The sequence below is a fragment of the Clavelina lepadiformis genome, chromosome 5, assembly GCF_947623445.1.
Source record: "Clavelina lepadiformis chromosome 5, kaClaLepa1.1, whole genome shotgun sequence".
Taxonomy (NCBI): Eukaryota; Metazoa; Chordata; class Ascidiacea; order Aplousobranchia; family Clavelinidae; genus Clavelina; species Clavelina lepadiformis.
This window is the reverse complement of record NC_135244.1, coordinates 1017885-1034829: the sequence shown is the minus strand read 5'-3', so window position 1 is coordinate 1034829 and position 16945 is coordinate 1017885. Positions and strand designations below refer to the sequence as shown.

Below are 16945 nucleotides of genomic sequence, written 5' to 3'. Positions count from 1 at the left end.
CAACGTTTGGCATCGTAACTTTTGCTGAAGACAGTTAAAGGCAAAAAATAAACAATACAATATTCAAAGGTGGCTAACAACTCAGTACCTACCATCTTACAGCAGTTAGCATCGTAAATTTCGCTTATCATAGTCAGTGGTGGAAAATAAACACTATGGCGAAAATACAAAAAACAAGAATTGAGCCTTTCGTGCCAAAATTATCATCTTTGCACGTATAGGTTTCCATAAAAAATTGCCATACAGTCAATTGGTGTTAAATGTTGGCCAGAGGTGCACAGCAATACCCGGAGTTCCGGATCCGCTGTAGGCAGTGTAAAGCTTTCCTATTGCTACGTTACATACTTTTGAATGTCAGTCTGGCAACAGACAGGTAGATATTGACGAGAAAATTTCTAGCATAACGAGCATACTCTAGCCTAGATTCTAGACTTTTATTCACAAGTTCGCTGCACTTAACCGATTATTAAATCTTCAACTTCCGGATCCGGCGGCAAAGGACGAAGGAAAACTACAGCGAACCCATAACCGAAGACAACGGGATAAAAAATATCCTGTAGCGAGCCTTTAAATTTTATTGTTTTAGTTTTCTACACTCACAGACTCACTGCTTTTGTGTTTAAAATCGAGCAAAATCTGGGCATAAAAATGCTCGATTAAAAGCGTTTTTGACAACATCTAATCTCACCTCCGAGAGATCCGGACCTGCCGCTTCTACACAGCACAGCTTTAAAATTTTTATATAAGTGGTTGGTTTACACTTTACAGGCTCTAGTGTCGGCAATTTTAAGTAGTATTAAACATGGGTATTCCCCTAACTAAGCTTCAACCAGACCTGAGTTTAGAAACTTAGGAGTAGAAAACAATTTAAAACAATGAGAGCCTTACATATTAGAAAAAGTGATACTTGCTAAATTTATTGTTATTCTTGTTTTTATTGATACTTCATGTGGAGTAAATATCAAAAATCTTTTTTAGTTGCGAATATGTTTTACCTAGAAAAAGCATGATGGGCACAAAAAGCAAAAAAACAAACAGGAAACTGGGAAAGAGTTTAAAAAAATAAAGAATTTTCACAACTACGCAAAAAAATGTAAAATAATGTGAACTGCGCACAAAAAAATATCCAAAAATGTAATAGAAAAACATCAGAGTTGGTAGTACTGTACTTCAAATACCAGAATGCTGTTATGTAGTTATAAAGGTTAGCCTATAGGCCTATGTCTAAAAAATAATTATTTAAAGTATAATTAAGTGTAGATACAGCTTACATATTGTATTTTGAGTGTTAATTTCCTTACAGTCGAGTGACAATAATATTAAATAGCGGTAGGCCTAGATATCTATGATCGTCCGTATGTCAAGTCCAGCATTATCCATGTAATCAACCACTGGGGGGCGTGGTGGACAGTGTTGCTGCAGAAGTCAAATGCAACATCGCAATTTTACCTCAGACCACAGGCAAGTCGTCGAAGGTGCTGGTGACGAACCCAGTGCAGCTTAACGAGTTCTTGCGGAGCGTTCCTAATAAACAGCAAAGCTTTTTCTCGGTCCAGAGACATCTCCGCAGCCGGCGTTTAAGTCAACGCAAACCACGTGTCCAGTTCCACCGAGATCTCCGAATGCTTGGTGTGGTGTAAAGTTGTAATCAATGATAGAGTTTGGCAACAGTGCAACATTATCCGACCGTTGCATTTATCTTATCAGACGAATACAACACTGCATATACCAAGACGTAATTCTTGATCGCTATGTAGGCTATCTGTGTCTGACAATTTCCCTCAAAGCTAATAAAACATCACAACAACAATCTCTCGTAACACAGCATGTTCAACATGATACAAACATAATATGTCTTATATGTTGTCAGTTATCAGTTATCACACACAACTTGGCTGGAACTCGAGTAATTGAAGATACAGTACATCAAATGGTTGACATTCCCAGCACACAGATTGAACACGCTTCGAAGCTCGAAACATAAATGCGAATAAAATCAACTTTTAATTTGTATCCAATGAGTTACTATGTACATTGGCCTTTTTCTCTAAGATCAATCGACTACGATGACTGACTAGAAATCACACTTTAGTAACACAGCACGATTGGCCGCATGATGTTGCCAGAGCGCAATTCTACGTCCAATGACTCAATCCTCGCTGCCAGAGCGACCTGGGACAAAACCTGCTTGTTGCGATCTCTACTTCGATCTTACAACCAGATTTTTCCAATGGGATGAACGCAAAGTTTTCCTCGCATCGGAAAAAAAGGTTGTATCTCGATGCGGAGCAGTAAATCTTCCTTGCGCTTCTTTAACAGCAGATTGATAACATGGTCCCATTTCTTCAGCATCACTCATGCTGTGAGGTCGTGATGTGATGAGGAGACCAAAATTTAGCATCTCCCATCCCATCTCTTGTCACACAAGCTGCAACATTCAGGTGTGAGGGAGGTTGTATGTGCAATGGAAAAAGCCAATCACTCAATACATCGCACTCACATATTATCAGCAAGTTACAAACTTCTTGCTATTTGGCTAATAGAAAAGTCGTTAAAACGTTCAATTGTTTATATTATAGGTAATAGTCTGGTTTAGTGACTATAAGGGCAAAAAAGAAAATTCTACAAAAACTAAAAAACACAAAGTTGTGAAATGAAATTTACAGCACAACGCAAAAAAAATCCCTTAGTAATCGCATCCGGGGAAGAAGTAGAGAAACTGGTCAAGATGTGACATCACCACCGGTAGCTGCTTTGATTCATCGAACGACAAACGAGCCATCGCTCTTGTGAGCTTAGAAATAAATATCATGCGTAAATATTTGCTGAGCTCCATGGCGAGGTGAGTCGAGGTAAAAACTGTCAGTTGTGAGGTTTCTTCCTTTTCCCAAGTATGGCTCCACCACCTTCATAACCACAAGCTCAGACACTCTTTGCGTAGGTTATTTGCTTTCATATTTGCCAACATATGATATGGCGTTCAGTCTATATTTAGAATCTACACCAACACCTCGCCAACATTTGATACCGAATTTGTCCGGCTTGTTGACCACGTACTGTGTAAATCTGCAGCGGGACAGCCTTGTGCTCCGCAAATCAAATCGAAGAAATCTCATGATTTCGCAAAAGCGATTTCTGCTGGTGGTTGCTGGAAAAAAAAGTTCTCCCCATTTTTTATCACGAAATCCAAGGATTTGTCGGTTCTTTCCGCATATTGCTCCTCGCTCGTACAACAAGGAAATAAAAGCTTTCAGTTACTTACTGGTAGTTTCCACTCATCACTTTTTTGCGCTCTATGGGCTTCAGCTTCTGTACATTGTTAAACATGGATAAGCATTGCATTATTGACAAGTAGCTCAAACACACTAAGCGGATCATCTGGCATGCGGTTGGCATCTCATTAGGCATATTGGCATACCCCACTTTCTGTTAGTACGTTCTGGGCTTGTATCCAACCTCTCGATCCTGAAGAAAATTCGATGTATTCCCATTTTGTTCCGTCTTTAGCAACCAATCCAATTTCGGCCGTGTTTGGAGTAAGTCCACCACCTTGCGCTTGTGCTGAAGTTCTTGTATCATTGCTGCCACTGACAGAGCTGACAAGTTGATATGACGCAGAGTCAGTTTGCTCCAGGTTGTCAACATCAGTCTCGGAATCCGACTCATCTGAAGCAATCACTTCCCACGGAGGTCGAACTTGGTCTGAATTTGCCCACCCTTGATCTAATCCTTCATATTTAATGTATCGCTTATGCGGACGTCACGACATCATCCGGAACGATCTAAGCTTTAGGTCAAATGCGTTCAACTTTCATCGTTTTTCAGACACCGCATGTCGGTTCTGCTTGATCGGCCCCGATGCGCCTTCGCATGTTTTCTTTAAATGTAAAAGAAATCGCCGCTATATGGCGCTACGCATGCAGAATAGGTACCGTTTCCACGGGAACTGCAATCTCCTTTAATGACGTAACAGAAATAATAAACATGCATCGCCCCGAAAACCTTGATCGTGAAGCGCTCGACAAGAGGATTTTACTGGTTACAGTAATTAAACAACAAATTTGGCGCCACAGGAACGCGATCATTTTTGAAGAGGAGATTTTTAGCACAAAAACCATAATTGCTGCGATTGAATGTTCCCTCTACGCGAGTCGAGCCTGGACCTTTAATCAGGACACGACCTACCACGACCAAATAGTTAAAATTTGTGAAGTCCTTCGACGCGAACCCGCATAAACGTTTGTATGTATAAGGACCGTGTTGTATCTCACATTGCTACACACCGTTGTATTTTCTTGACATGCGCACTTGATGGTTTATTTGTGAATGAACAATGATTTGTAAATTCTTTGTGTTTTTCGCTTCAATAAAATATGCTGTACATCAGGCGCTTATATGACGTAATAAAGTAAATTGTATTTATATTTTAACTGGAATCATAGAGAGGAGTTGTAAAGCACAGAACACGTCGTCAACAATTACAGAAGAAATCGCGATCATAAAAAGCAAATTTAAAAACAATTTGAAGAAATGTAGAAGTGACCACGACATTGCTGCATTGACCACTCGTAATCGCGCTCGAGTAAATGAATTTCTCAATGCATGAGTGACGTCATCAACAACGACCAAAATTAATTTCATAGTTTTAATAAAATCTTAAATTTCTTAGAATGAATATAAACAACTTTTCTGCATCTGCTAGTTACGTCATAATAAGCACGATCTCGTCGCCAACATTAACAAATTACATAAAACAAACAAATAAATGCAAGGTTGTACAATGACATCACAATAGTTAATGCGAGCGTAGTGTGGTGCAGGGATAAACCGATCTGGTGTTTTCCGCATCATTTAGCGCTTCTTCGAGTTTGTCTCGTTCATCCAGATTCACTTTTGTGAGCGAAGTATGATGTTATCGTCAACATAAACTTCCAACCTGGTTTGAATGATGTTGAGCGCAGATTGAAATCGGTTTCTTTCATCCTGATTAGCAGATCGCAATCTCCTTCCATCAACACCAATGAAGCATCTGGACATCCCCAGCCGACCTCTCACGACTCTCAACAACCCGATGACGTCATCGATGTTTGATGGTTGCAGAAGGTTGTCATTGATCTTCATATTTCTAATCTAGAGTTGAAATATTTGTGATGACGTCAACTATAACTTGGTCTATCTCGGTTCAACTCAGTGCTAATGATATGGATGCACAAATTCTATCAAACATGTGAGTAAGTTATATACAAATGTACGGAAAATAATTTTCATTTGTGGTACAGACCAAAAGTGTAGACGTATGCAGGAAATCAATATGCTTTAATATCAATATCACTTTGTATCAGTGCACTCGACATAGTTTGGGGTAATCTATCTTGGTATAACACTAATACTAATAGGAACATCGATTAATTATGATATCAGAAAAATAAACACAAGGTGGCGCTATTTCACCGGTTGCAGGTTACCAAATTATCAAAACACCAATTGCGTGACTGGGGCCGGTTATTGACTTAAAGGGAGGGAAATACGATATTTGATATTTTGACAACCAGGCTTTGACAAATCTCCGCATTGTTAAATACTTGTGCTTCTTTGTGACGTAATAAAACTCTAGTGACGTAATGGGTAGTTAGACAGAGCAACGTTATATTCGTGATTTAAATCGAATTTGGAAAGAAAATATTTTCAAGTTCACAATTTTAAGCGATAGTTTTACGAATATCAATTGTAATAACTAACCAGTTACTGCCATAAAAGTTTGATGTGTAAAAAAGTTAAACAATGATTGTGTTGTGAATATGACGTCAGAATAGATGACAACGCATGATCTTTTCCATTTCACCAACATCTCAATGACGTAATAATACCAAAGGTTTGAATATATACAGTAACATCAAAATTACTTCAAAGATTGACTCAGTTATAAGTGACTCATAGACATGACCGCAATTATGACTTTTTGCCAACCTTACATGGGACAAGTCAACAATTTAATATTTTGATTGGTCGGGAACAATTGGTCGGAATGTAAACAAACAACAATAAGTAATTGATGTCAATAATATCTTACTTGCCCTGGTTTCATCTCTTTTATGACCGAAGCGATCTCGTGAAATGAATTCGCATCCAGGGAACAGCCCCACAGACTGAGCCAATCCAATTGCTTTGTGACGTGTTTCATGACGAAGCAGAACCCAGGGACCAGGTTTAAAGTCATCGGCATAGGTAATTGGATTATTGTTGGAAAATGCTCTGCTGCTTTGGTTGCGATGGACGAATCGTTTCCTTCTCCAACGCAGGCGTACAGGTCGAATAGTTTGTTTGCGAGTGCTTTACCACCTAAATAAACATAATAGTTATAGAGCGATCTTGTGAGTAGAATAGCTACAATAATATATCCATAAAATGAGACGATACAGAAATGTTTTGTGGTCAGCGGGAAATAAAACAAATAAAAATATAAACTACATTGCTATGTAGTCTTGTAAATCTGCAACAACATGTGGCTAAACACTTAACAATCCAGAAATATTAAAGTTATAAAGTATGATTATTACGTCACATTTTCAAATGTTACGCAAAGGTTGATGATAAACTTGCATATCTACAGAAGCATTGTATAATTCTATTACGACAAGGAAAAAGTCACCAGATAACCAGATACGTAATAGGAGGTAAAGAGTAACTTCAATACATCGCATTATGATGTCACACACATATTCTACATAATAATGACGTGACATATCTTTGCTGTCACATTTGCTAAAATTATATCCAAGTGTGTGTTAAAGTATTGACATCAGTTGCCTATGTACACATGTGGAGACATGAAGACGGCTAGAGATGTACCGATGCCGATATATCACGTTGACTCGAGTATTTTCATCTCTGCCCTGTACACACGTGTTAAATAACGAATTATCACAACCGGTCTTATTTCTTATTGCGTTTGTCTTGCTTCGCTTTTGCAGACGTGGTAACAGGTATTGTATTAATTGTATTTAAAGAAGGGTTGAAAAATAGAGCGCCAACCTCTAATTGAACGTCACCTCTAATAGAACGCCACTTTTAAACAAGAGTTGAAAAATAGAGCGCCATGGCGGTGAAATAGAGGTTTTACGGTAACCCCATTTCCGCCGAGGCATCGTTTATATCAGGGGTGGGCAAACTTTTTGTACTGAGGGCCGCATTAGAAAAAATGTTGCAGCCGGCGGGCTGCACACTCTCATTACAAAGTAGGAAAATTTACCCGGTGTGTAAATAAACGCATATTCATATTAAACACAATTTTTGCACTTCACACTCAGTTACGTTTAAAGCTACGCAATCTTCATCACAAAGGCCTACGGTAGCCGCTACCGTATTTGTATTTTATGATCAAACAATTGAATCAAACAATGCGTGAGAAGTGTACGGCTAGTTGCTGAAAGCATGTTGCATAACATGCGCAACTGACGTGTGTGTGTTTACGCACTAAAAGTGAAGAGAAAAACACACTCGTAAAGGGAATAATATTTTATCATGTAACCTGTTTAATTAAAACAATAAGTGATGAGTAGGAGTTTCTGCAAGTGCCGGCGGGCCGCATAAAATGGGACCGTAGTTTGCCCACCCCTGGTTTATATTAAAGCGATGTTTTTCAAACATGGTCGACAAATCAACCAAGTGAGATACTTCAAAGCGTCAATGATAAACCATAGCATTCATCTCATTCTTTTCGTATAAAGATGTTAACATCAAATGGTGTAGTTGCAATAACTTTCGTCAGTATTTACAACGCAATAAAACCTAACATAAAAGTAGGCTACGAATGCAACGACGTTAATAACGGAAGTTGAATGTCAGCCAAAAAGCATCTCAATTATTTGTACGTCGACGCTCATGATTGTCAACAACACGTCAACTGACTTGAGCAATTACTTCGTGTGTAAATTTTTTTTTATTTTATCATTTAAAGATGATCACGTGTGGTCTGTTTATCGAACGAACAAAATTGGGCCGATGAGACAAAAACTTTTTCCAGACTTTTAGTTGGTCGAATAAACGGTGTACCGACACTTAATCACGCGACACTTAATCACGCGACGCTTAATCACCGACACATAATCACTAGGACACTTAATCACGCGACACATAATCACTAGGACATTTAATCACGCGACACATAATCACTAGGACATTTAATCACGCGACTTGGATACTTAATCACGCGACACATAATCACTTAGATGTCGGAAAAGCGTGAGGAAAATTCAGTAATTCAAGCTCGTGTGCATCTCTCTGTGGAGTCTAATGACGAATTAAGAACAGCTGTTCGGTGTTTACCAGCCTTAGCCATGGTCCCTTCCTCTGACGTAGTCGAGTCATTTCTGATCTTAGCTGATAGCATGCCCGATCACGAGAAGATGCCTGAGCTGCTTTCGTATTTCGAACACACATATATCAGAGGCAGACGACGTCCGGGACGTGGTGAAAATTACGGCTCAGCCATCTTTCCAATCGAAAGTTGGAATTATTACGAAGCCGGGGCAGGTTGCATTGCAAGAACCACAAATGCAGTCGAAGGTTGACATTTCGGTCTCCAAGTGCTTTTTCAATGCCACCACCCGACATTGTGGACTTTCATACAGGGAATTGAAAAATACATTCAAATGCAACGTGCAACGTTTCTGCAAGGAATTGCTGGTACTCAACCTTCTATTCCAATGCGGTACAAGGCACTGAAACTGCGTGTGCAAAACACAGTTGACCGTTATCTGTCAAGCGAGATTTTAGTCTGTGATGATATTATAAAATTGCTTGCAAATCGAATGCTGCATAGAATACTTGTTTACGGAAATCGGCAAAGCAAAGCATTGCGTTACGTAATCGATTCCTCTCTGCTTATCGTATTAAGTCGTGACAAAAATGTCGTGCATGCCTGCTTTGCGTGTGTTGTTATTCATAGTTGTTCAATGCGTCACAGTCTACGAAGTTAACCATAGAAAGTGGTCGACTTTATTGTGTAGCTGTCACAATGTCTTATTTAATGTAATCGTTTAAACAAGAAACAATATAACCAGTTTTTACAGTTGTCATGGTGTACAATTGATTCTAAGATTAAGAGAAGCGAAACAACGACCTGAGACTCATTTCACTTCGAGGACATTAAGCAATTCTACAGACAAACATTGTAATTGAAGTGATCGTCCTTACAGGCTAAGGAACGATAAACAATCATTTCATTACAAGTCTATCTTCGTGCAGTTGCTTACATTTCCCATGCATAACATTGCTGTAAATTGTAAATGTAAAAAAATATTGTAAATGTGTGATTAAATGTCGCGTGACTAAATGTCCTAGTGATTATGTGTCGCATGATTAAGTGTCGCGTGATTAAATGTCCTAGTGATTTTGTGTCGGTGATTAAGCGTCGCGTGATTAAGTGTCGCGTGATTAAGTGTCACCAAACCGAATAAACGTAAAACGTCATCTCGTTTTTGGCCAAATTTTTTCGACAAAACTGACACATTACACGTCACAGACTGAATGCTCAAAGCAGCCGTCACTCTAAACACGTGTCATTAGCGGACCGTGTTACATAAGATTTTGCATAGGTTCTTCGCTTTTGTTTCTTAGGCGAAAGCTAAGAAATGTTAAAGGAACGCAACCAATTAAAAATTAACCGGTGACCGCTAATTTTCTGCTGTATCAGTTGCAGAAATGTAAATTTTGAGAGATCGTTCAAGAATTTTAAGTTTAAGTTCCAAAAACGTCATCACAAAACGCTGCGCGCGTGCGTATAAATATGGGTTTACAACCGCAAAAGTGGAAAGTTAGCTGTTTGGTTTGAAAAACATAAAAATCTTATATTACATGACACAGCGCGCAAGAAAAATACCACATCGCATTAAATGTTGCTTTTGTGAAAAGTCACAAAGATCGACCGATGCCGATGTTGAGAAGGGCCGGTACATCGGGATCAGTAATATCGGTAAAACCCCGGCATCGGTAAATCTCTATCCTCGACGAATACTTGGTAACAAGGTGTCTGCACTTTACATACAAATGGAAATACTGGCTACCGTAACTGTAGTTTTGACTTGATTTCATGTACTTTTCTGAAATGATTGCTATCTGCTGAATATGATGTTTCTTTAAAATGTTCTTTTTCATCTGAAGATCTCCTGAAAATAAATCATAAAATCAGTCAACTTAAACACACTCGTTGCAAACTATCATTGGCGGCCATAATGCTGTTATTTTTAAATGAAACTGATATAGCAATAAAACAAAGCCACAACCATGCGCACCACATGCAACATAATATGGAAAGAAAAAGCTTTTCAAAGTTTAGTCATACAATAATATTAATATCAACTTGTAGTTTAATAACTAATTTGTTCAGAGCCCAACATGTACAGAAAAATGTGGGTCGTTAAAACAATTATATTATGAGTGTGAGATAAAGTTAAGTATTCATAAAATAATGGACAAAATGCCAAAACAACAGTGAATTACCAGCACAACATCGCATAAATTGCACATTTCTCATAACACAGCACACACTTAATATTGCGACAAAGTTGAAAAGAGTGAGAAGTATAAGATAGAGAGGAATAATACATGCGCTGTTTTATCGTAATTACTCGATTGTAAGCCGCGGAACAAAGTATCTTTTATCATCATTTGTGCGGTTTGCAATCGATGGCGGCTTACATTTTCTTCTGGTTGCGTGCCAGACGTCGTAAAACTACGTTTATTGGTGTTGCATGCAGTAAACGCGTGATCAGTGCGTGATATAATGCTGCTCTGTTGGCGAGGCGACTTTTGTTTCTTTTTTTTATGTTTATAGATAATTAGATATTCTTTATTTTTTATAGAGAGGAGCAGGAGGAGTGGGAGAGGAGAAATTCAACACAATGACAGATACCACATATGTTGCGCGACTTATAAACAAGCGCAGTTTACAATCGAGTAAATACGCAATATAGTACATGCAGCTAATGCAAAACAGGTTACCGGTGATATGAAAATGGTCTACTTCGAAGCTTTCAAAACAATATTGTTCGTGATTAAAAGATACAACGCATTTCTTATGTATTGTTCAAAATCTCACGATGCCCCTGACCACTTTCATGGCAGCCCGGTTGGAAACACTGCTTTAGTTCATGGACATGGTGAGTTAAACAATAACAAGAACGGAAGGCAACTGTTCATCTTAAACTAAAAAATATGTGTCACGAGACAGAAAAAATTAAATTAGAAGAACAAAAAAGCAACAAATCACAACTATCATGATACTTTTGCAGTTGTAATGACGTGGTAGGAACTACAGTAGCTCAAAGTTGAATGAAGTTAAATTAAAATAACAAAAAAGAAATCAAAATCAAATGAGCAAACGCCACAACAAAAATACCAAACACAAGTAAAACATCACAGTCTTTGAAGAAATTTCCCGGTTAAGGTGGATATATGGCAGTGCCATACTGTGCAGTGTGCATGGCATGACAGGCAATTAGAAAAATAACAAACAGATGCACAAAGGATGTTGAAAGGAAAATAAACACAACAAATTTCAACAATAGAAGCAATTGGCCACTTCCAATGAAGTGCAAGACAAACATGAAAAATACAAGTGCTGGTAGATAATCACTGCTTTGATTTTTGTGTATTAGGTGGCAAGGCAAAATGTGACAAATACAAGCACGGTACTTAATCACTGCTTTCATTTGTTATGTATCGTGGTAAAACATAACTCATAATTACCTGAAATAGCTTTCGATTCCAAATCAAACAAAAGGCCACAGACAAATCTTTTAACCACTGTCCAATGTTCTTGAAACAGTAATGTTTCTACAAAATCTTGAAATTCCTCCACTGGCATTCCGTAAACAACGTAGGATGCTGTGAGGTGTTCTTGGAAGGTTTGATGACAAAAGAAGAACTTTGTGTTGCCTTCAAAAAGACAGTTGTTGACACTAAGTCCATGAGTGTGGAGTTGAACCACGATATCGTGAATGGTAGCTAGGTTAACGCCTGCATTTCTCAGCTGCTTAGCAGTTAAGATAACTTGTGCGTGCTTTGTTGCTTCAAACGCAAGAACTCTCAACCTCTTAACCAGCTCATCCAAGCCTTCTGGGTTACGGATATATCCACTTTGAGCCAGGTTCTTCATCACTGTTGCAAACAGCCTTGTAGGAGTGGAGGCATCACCAATGTCCTCTGATGGATAGATGTTGCTGGAAATGATCATCTGGAGCATCAAGGGATTTCTACACATTGACAGCATTTGAGTAGAAGTTGTATTTATCTTCCTCCAGAGATCTTCATCGGCAAAGGCAAGGAACAACTCCTTTGTGTCCTCAAGACCGAGGTCACCCAGAGCATAAGTGACCTGGGGTCTTGCTGGTTCAGGTAGGTAGAGCACTGCATGTGGCCTGGATGTGATGATGAGGAGACTGCTGGGAAAGAAATGTTTTCTACACAAGTTAAAAACCAAGTCTTTGACAGGGACACAGGCATTGTAATTTATTTTTGGTGAAATTTTCTCCAAGGAATATTGCGCTTGATCCAATCCATCCAGGATCAGCACAATCTTGTCGGCGTTCTTCTGCATCCAGGAGAAGCAAGTTGAGTAAAACTCCTCACTATGTCCTGGAAACATGTTTTCAAGTAATAACTGTCTAAGAGTCAATGGTTGTTCATAATTGGCGTCCATCAACTTCAGGTGGATACAGAGTCGCTGAAGCAGGGAAAAAGCTTTTGCCAGCCTCAGGCTGAAGACGGTCTTTCCAGAACCAGCGCTGGCAACAATGCTGATGAATTTGCCTTTTTGATCCAACAGATCTTGGAAACAAACTTGTCTTTTGATCTTGTTTTTGATCAGTTTGTTCGGGCCTTTTGGATCGTATCTTTCATCAACAGGAACTGTATCTTTGTCAAAGAAAGTGATCTCGTGAATTGTTGGATGGACAATTGGAATTACTTCTTTAGCACTGACACCTTGAAAACGTAACTTTCCTACTTTTTCAAGGTAGCTGATGCACAACTTCATCAATTTTCTCACGGATTTCCACTCTGCAAAATATAAACAAGACTGATTAAAATTACGGCACATTTTGTGGTGAAAGTGTGAGGCAAGTGTTGAAATAAGTTGATCTAAAATGCAATAGAAATGTTACGTAATTATACTGGTGGAAGAATTTTCAAAAATATTCAGCAATGATATAATTTATATCTCAAACTTATAGCAAACTTGCAATGAATTATGATACACTTTGAGAATATTATTACATCACAAAGGAAATTATGATGCATGACAACAAGATGGTAAAGATCAAATTGTAGTTGATAACAAGCATTAGGTTTCATTCAGGCAACATGTAGTTACTACATGTAACTACATTGTAATAGCTTCAAAATATATTAAATATATTAAAACCACATTTTGTTTTGAAAAACATCCGAGTTATAAACCGACACTAACTAAGCAAGGTTTTTATTTTGGCACAAGACTTGTCGTCGATGCCTCTCGTATCCTGTTGCGTCGCCAGCAATTACAATAAAAACAAGCAAATAAAGTATAAAACATAACTTGATAACTCAGGCTCTATTGAGATAACTCATAAAACTGTGAGATAAATGCTGCAGATGCACTTCGCTTTGTTTTCTTCGATTTTGTCGTGTGGGAGTGAGCAGGTATTAGATATGCAGTGAGCAGATATATGATACAGCCTATATCAGGTTAAACTTTTGTGTGAATATTTATTACCATCATTATTATCTCTTATTGTCATCGCTACCAGCAAATAAATAGCAACAGTAACTTCGTTGTTATACTAATTATGCGTTAAATTCGTGACCAAAGTTGCAACGTTCACGCAACATTACAGCAACAGGAAACAAATGATTGCTAAAATATTGCTATACAAAAATATTGCTCAAATTTGGGAACGCGTGATTCAAGCGTGGTAACTTACGTCCCGTACAATCTGCCAAGCGCCCCAGCCGTTGCTAACGAAAAAGAATTTTCAGTTGATAAAGCTCAGATTTTCTTTCCCACAAAGAACAATAAGTTTATTGCACAGCCAGGGTTGGTGAAGTAAATGGGGAAACGTAACGAAAATTATTTTATTAACATAGATTGTTAATTCAATCAGATCGGCAGTTATGAATTGGTTGGATTGGTATATGAAGGATATCGGTGGTTATCAGCGCAAGGAAAAGATACAATGCAGCCTAACACTGACATCTAACGAAACATACGGTATCGGGTTTCACATTCTACGTTCAAAGTAATCACCACCCGATGCTTGCTATGACCAACACGCATCAATTTAATATTTACCTCCTGATGGACAAACTGCTACTGCATTGCAAGCAGAGCAACTTGTCGCCACACACCATGACATCATCATGACATCAGACGTTAAATGAAAACAGAACTTGCATTAAATTTCATTTGCTCGTAACAATAAGATGTTTGAAGTATTTATTATTATTTCAAGATATTTAAATTTCAATTTAATGAGAAGTGATTACTCACCATCTTCATCAGATGAGCTTGTGCTGGGTGGTTGCGTGTAGTTGATGGTGACATTCTCAGCGTCTGAAAATAGATCACTTGGCATTTATTGTTGTGTTCCCAGCAAAAATATAACCCAACCAAACATATACTGATATAAGAGTAAATACTTTATATCTATACTTTGTACTAATTTTTATATAACCTACCATTTATAACTGGTGATTGGTTCAAAACAGCATCAGTATTTTTTACATTTGAGCTTGTGCTTTGCTCTGTCATGACACTTTTCAGAGTTTTATTTCATATCTTAATTAATTTGATCTGTAGAAACAAAACTATCAGTTAAATATCATTAAATATTACCAGCATAAACATATCAATCTATAAAAGTATAATTTGAGGGTAATGTAACCACTCAATAATTCCAGTTTATAGGATCTGTTTAAGTTACTTTGCATAAATTATTTGGTCTACAGAAACGTGATCTTGCGTTAAATAAGCCAAAATCAACGTTACCTGCAACCAATCGCTTACCTACGGAGACGTCCAAACTCGTTATTAGCTAACTTACGTCCACTGCATTATCATACTCTATTTAAATGGCACCAGTTAAACATGTTGATTTAAAATTGTGACATCACCATCACCGCCATCTTCGTTATAAATGCAAAATGGGTTTTCCGCAACAGCTACGTAACTATTTCATAATGCTGAAAAATTCTTTCTTCAAAATAAGTTAGCTGATTAGGGTCAAATTGTTTTAACAATTGTTCTTTGCTCAAATAAATGGATGCTAGAACCAGCTTATGCCTAATACCATTTTGTCAATAGCCTATATACTCTGCTAGGTTTGTCATCTTTCCTTGTAATAATTGCTGGAAATTTGTGGAGCAAGCAAACACTTCTGCCGAGCAACAGTGAATAAAAAAGATTAAATTACTGGTTCGACCTCTAAACAATGGAGCGAGATTAACCGCTTCGCTTCGTTCCGGGCATCCTTTCAAATAAAAGAAACTCACTGAAGCGTGAGAGATGTTTTAACGAATTTTGCGTCCTCAGCAACAAAGAATACCAACTATTAAGCACCCACGTTCAGTCGAGTTTTCTTTAGGGAATATATGATATTACAGATGTTTATGCACAGAATATATCGAGGCGGGAGCGTTTGTGAAAAACATTCTTTATCTCTTGCTTATAATCTGTGTAAAATTTGTGTCCAATCACACCTGGTAGCGCTTTTCAACATATGGCATAAAGGCTTTTACGCTGCAGCGATCTCTAGTTGTGAGATCACGTGTCTACGTCAATAAACTTCGCTTGACCTGACTTCCATGAAGACTACGTCATGGATGGTTGTTGGGCTCACGCCTCCATCACTCAGCTCTTTAGCGGTTAGGACAACTTTTCCTTCGTTGGTTGCATTCAATGCAAAAGTTTGCAAGCTTGTTGTCAACTCATCCAACGTTCAACTTATCCAAATAGTAGAAAAATAAATGAATTACTCCAACATTTTTATGAATAATTTATTTCAAGACACAGTGGTCGGCTCAATTTCAGCCAACATGTCCATGTTTGTCTATGAAGCCAAATTTAGCCTCGTCCGGAATTATTCCATTTGTTCCTGTAGCAAAATACCCCGCTTAAGCCCAAAATCCAGTTATAAAAAAAACAGTCTAAACACAATCGCATAAAATTGAGCGCAAAGACAAGACGACGAAGACTTGTAGCGCGATGTGATCGATGCCAGATGCAGCCAAGCAACGCGTCGTTTGTTTAGTCATTGCCGTAAAGCCCGCAGGCTGGTCGTGGGCACCCTCGAGTGTTTTACTGTGGGTCGGGTGTCTGTATTGGAATCATTGCAGGTTTGTGCACCGTGTAGTAAGAATTCAATATCTAAGTTGGTGGACAAACTACTGGACACGTCAGAGCGAAAGCTTTCTCATTCGACCTGTTGTTGTTCTGAAGAAAGCGATCTCCCTGAGGAACTTTCAAGATGTCGCAATTATTTTTCAAATAATGGCAACATTACCGGTAACCACTGCTTCAAATAAACGTTCCTTTAGCACTTTGAAGTACAGTAAAATTTATTTGCGGTCCACCAGGATTGAGACTTGTTTAAATGGTCTCTCGTCTTTGCACATTCATCAGGTTCAGGTTTTATGTGACGTCACAATATCATTGCTGCTTCCTTGTGTACCCAGTTGTATAAATTAATGTAAATATCTTTGCTATGTTATCTCATTAATGCTTTTCATTTCCCTTTAACTTGTAAAACTGCGTATTGATGTTTTTGTCTGAAATTACATTGTGTTCATATTTTGAGGTAACTTTGACTTTAGTAGTAATAACATATATATCACATATGATCTATATTCTATATCATATAGGCCTACATTATATATATATATATATATATATATATATCGGTTTGAGTAG

At 38.1% G+C, this 16945-nt stretch overlaps 1 protein-coding gene across 2 annotated transcripts; it reads right to left on the bottom strand.

Annotated features, from left to right (window-relative positions):
* Positions 1-4391: 4391 nt before the first annotated feature.
* LOC143459723 (protein NLRC5-like) lies at positions 4392-14827 on the bottom strand. Of its 2 annotated transcripts, none has more exons than XM_076956972.1 (6): positions 14716-14827; positions 14528-14590; positions 11749-13059; positions 10065-10166; positions 6071-6339; positions 4392-5130 (listed from the first exon to the last, which is right to left on the bottom strand). In XM_076956972.1, the coding sequence occupies exons 1-6, from the start codon at positions 14786-14788 to the stop codon at positions 4888-4890; spliced, it is 2061 nt and encodes a 686-aa protein (XP_076813087.1). In that variant the 5' UTR covers positions 14789-14827; the 3' UTR covers positions 4392-4887. The 2 variants fall into 2 exon arrangements, with proteins under 2 accessions (XP_076813087.1, XP_076813088.1); XM_076956973.1 differs by having other exon boundaries at positions 10071-10166.
* Positions 14828-16945: the final 2118 nt, after the last annotated feature.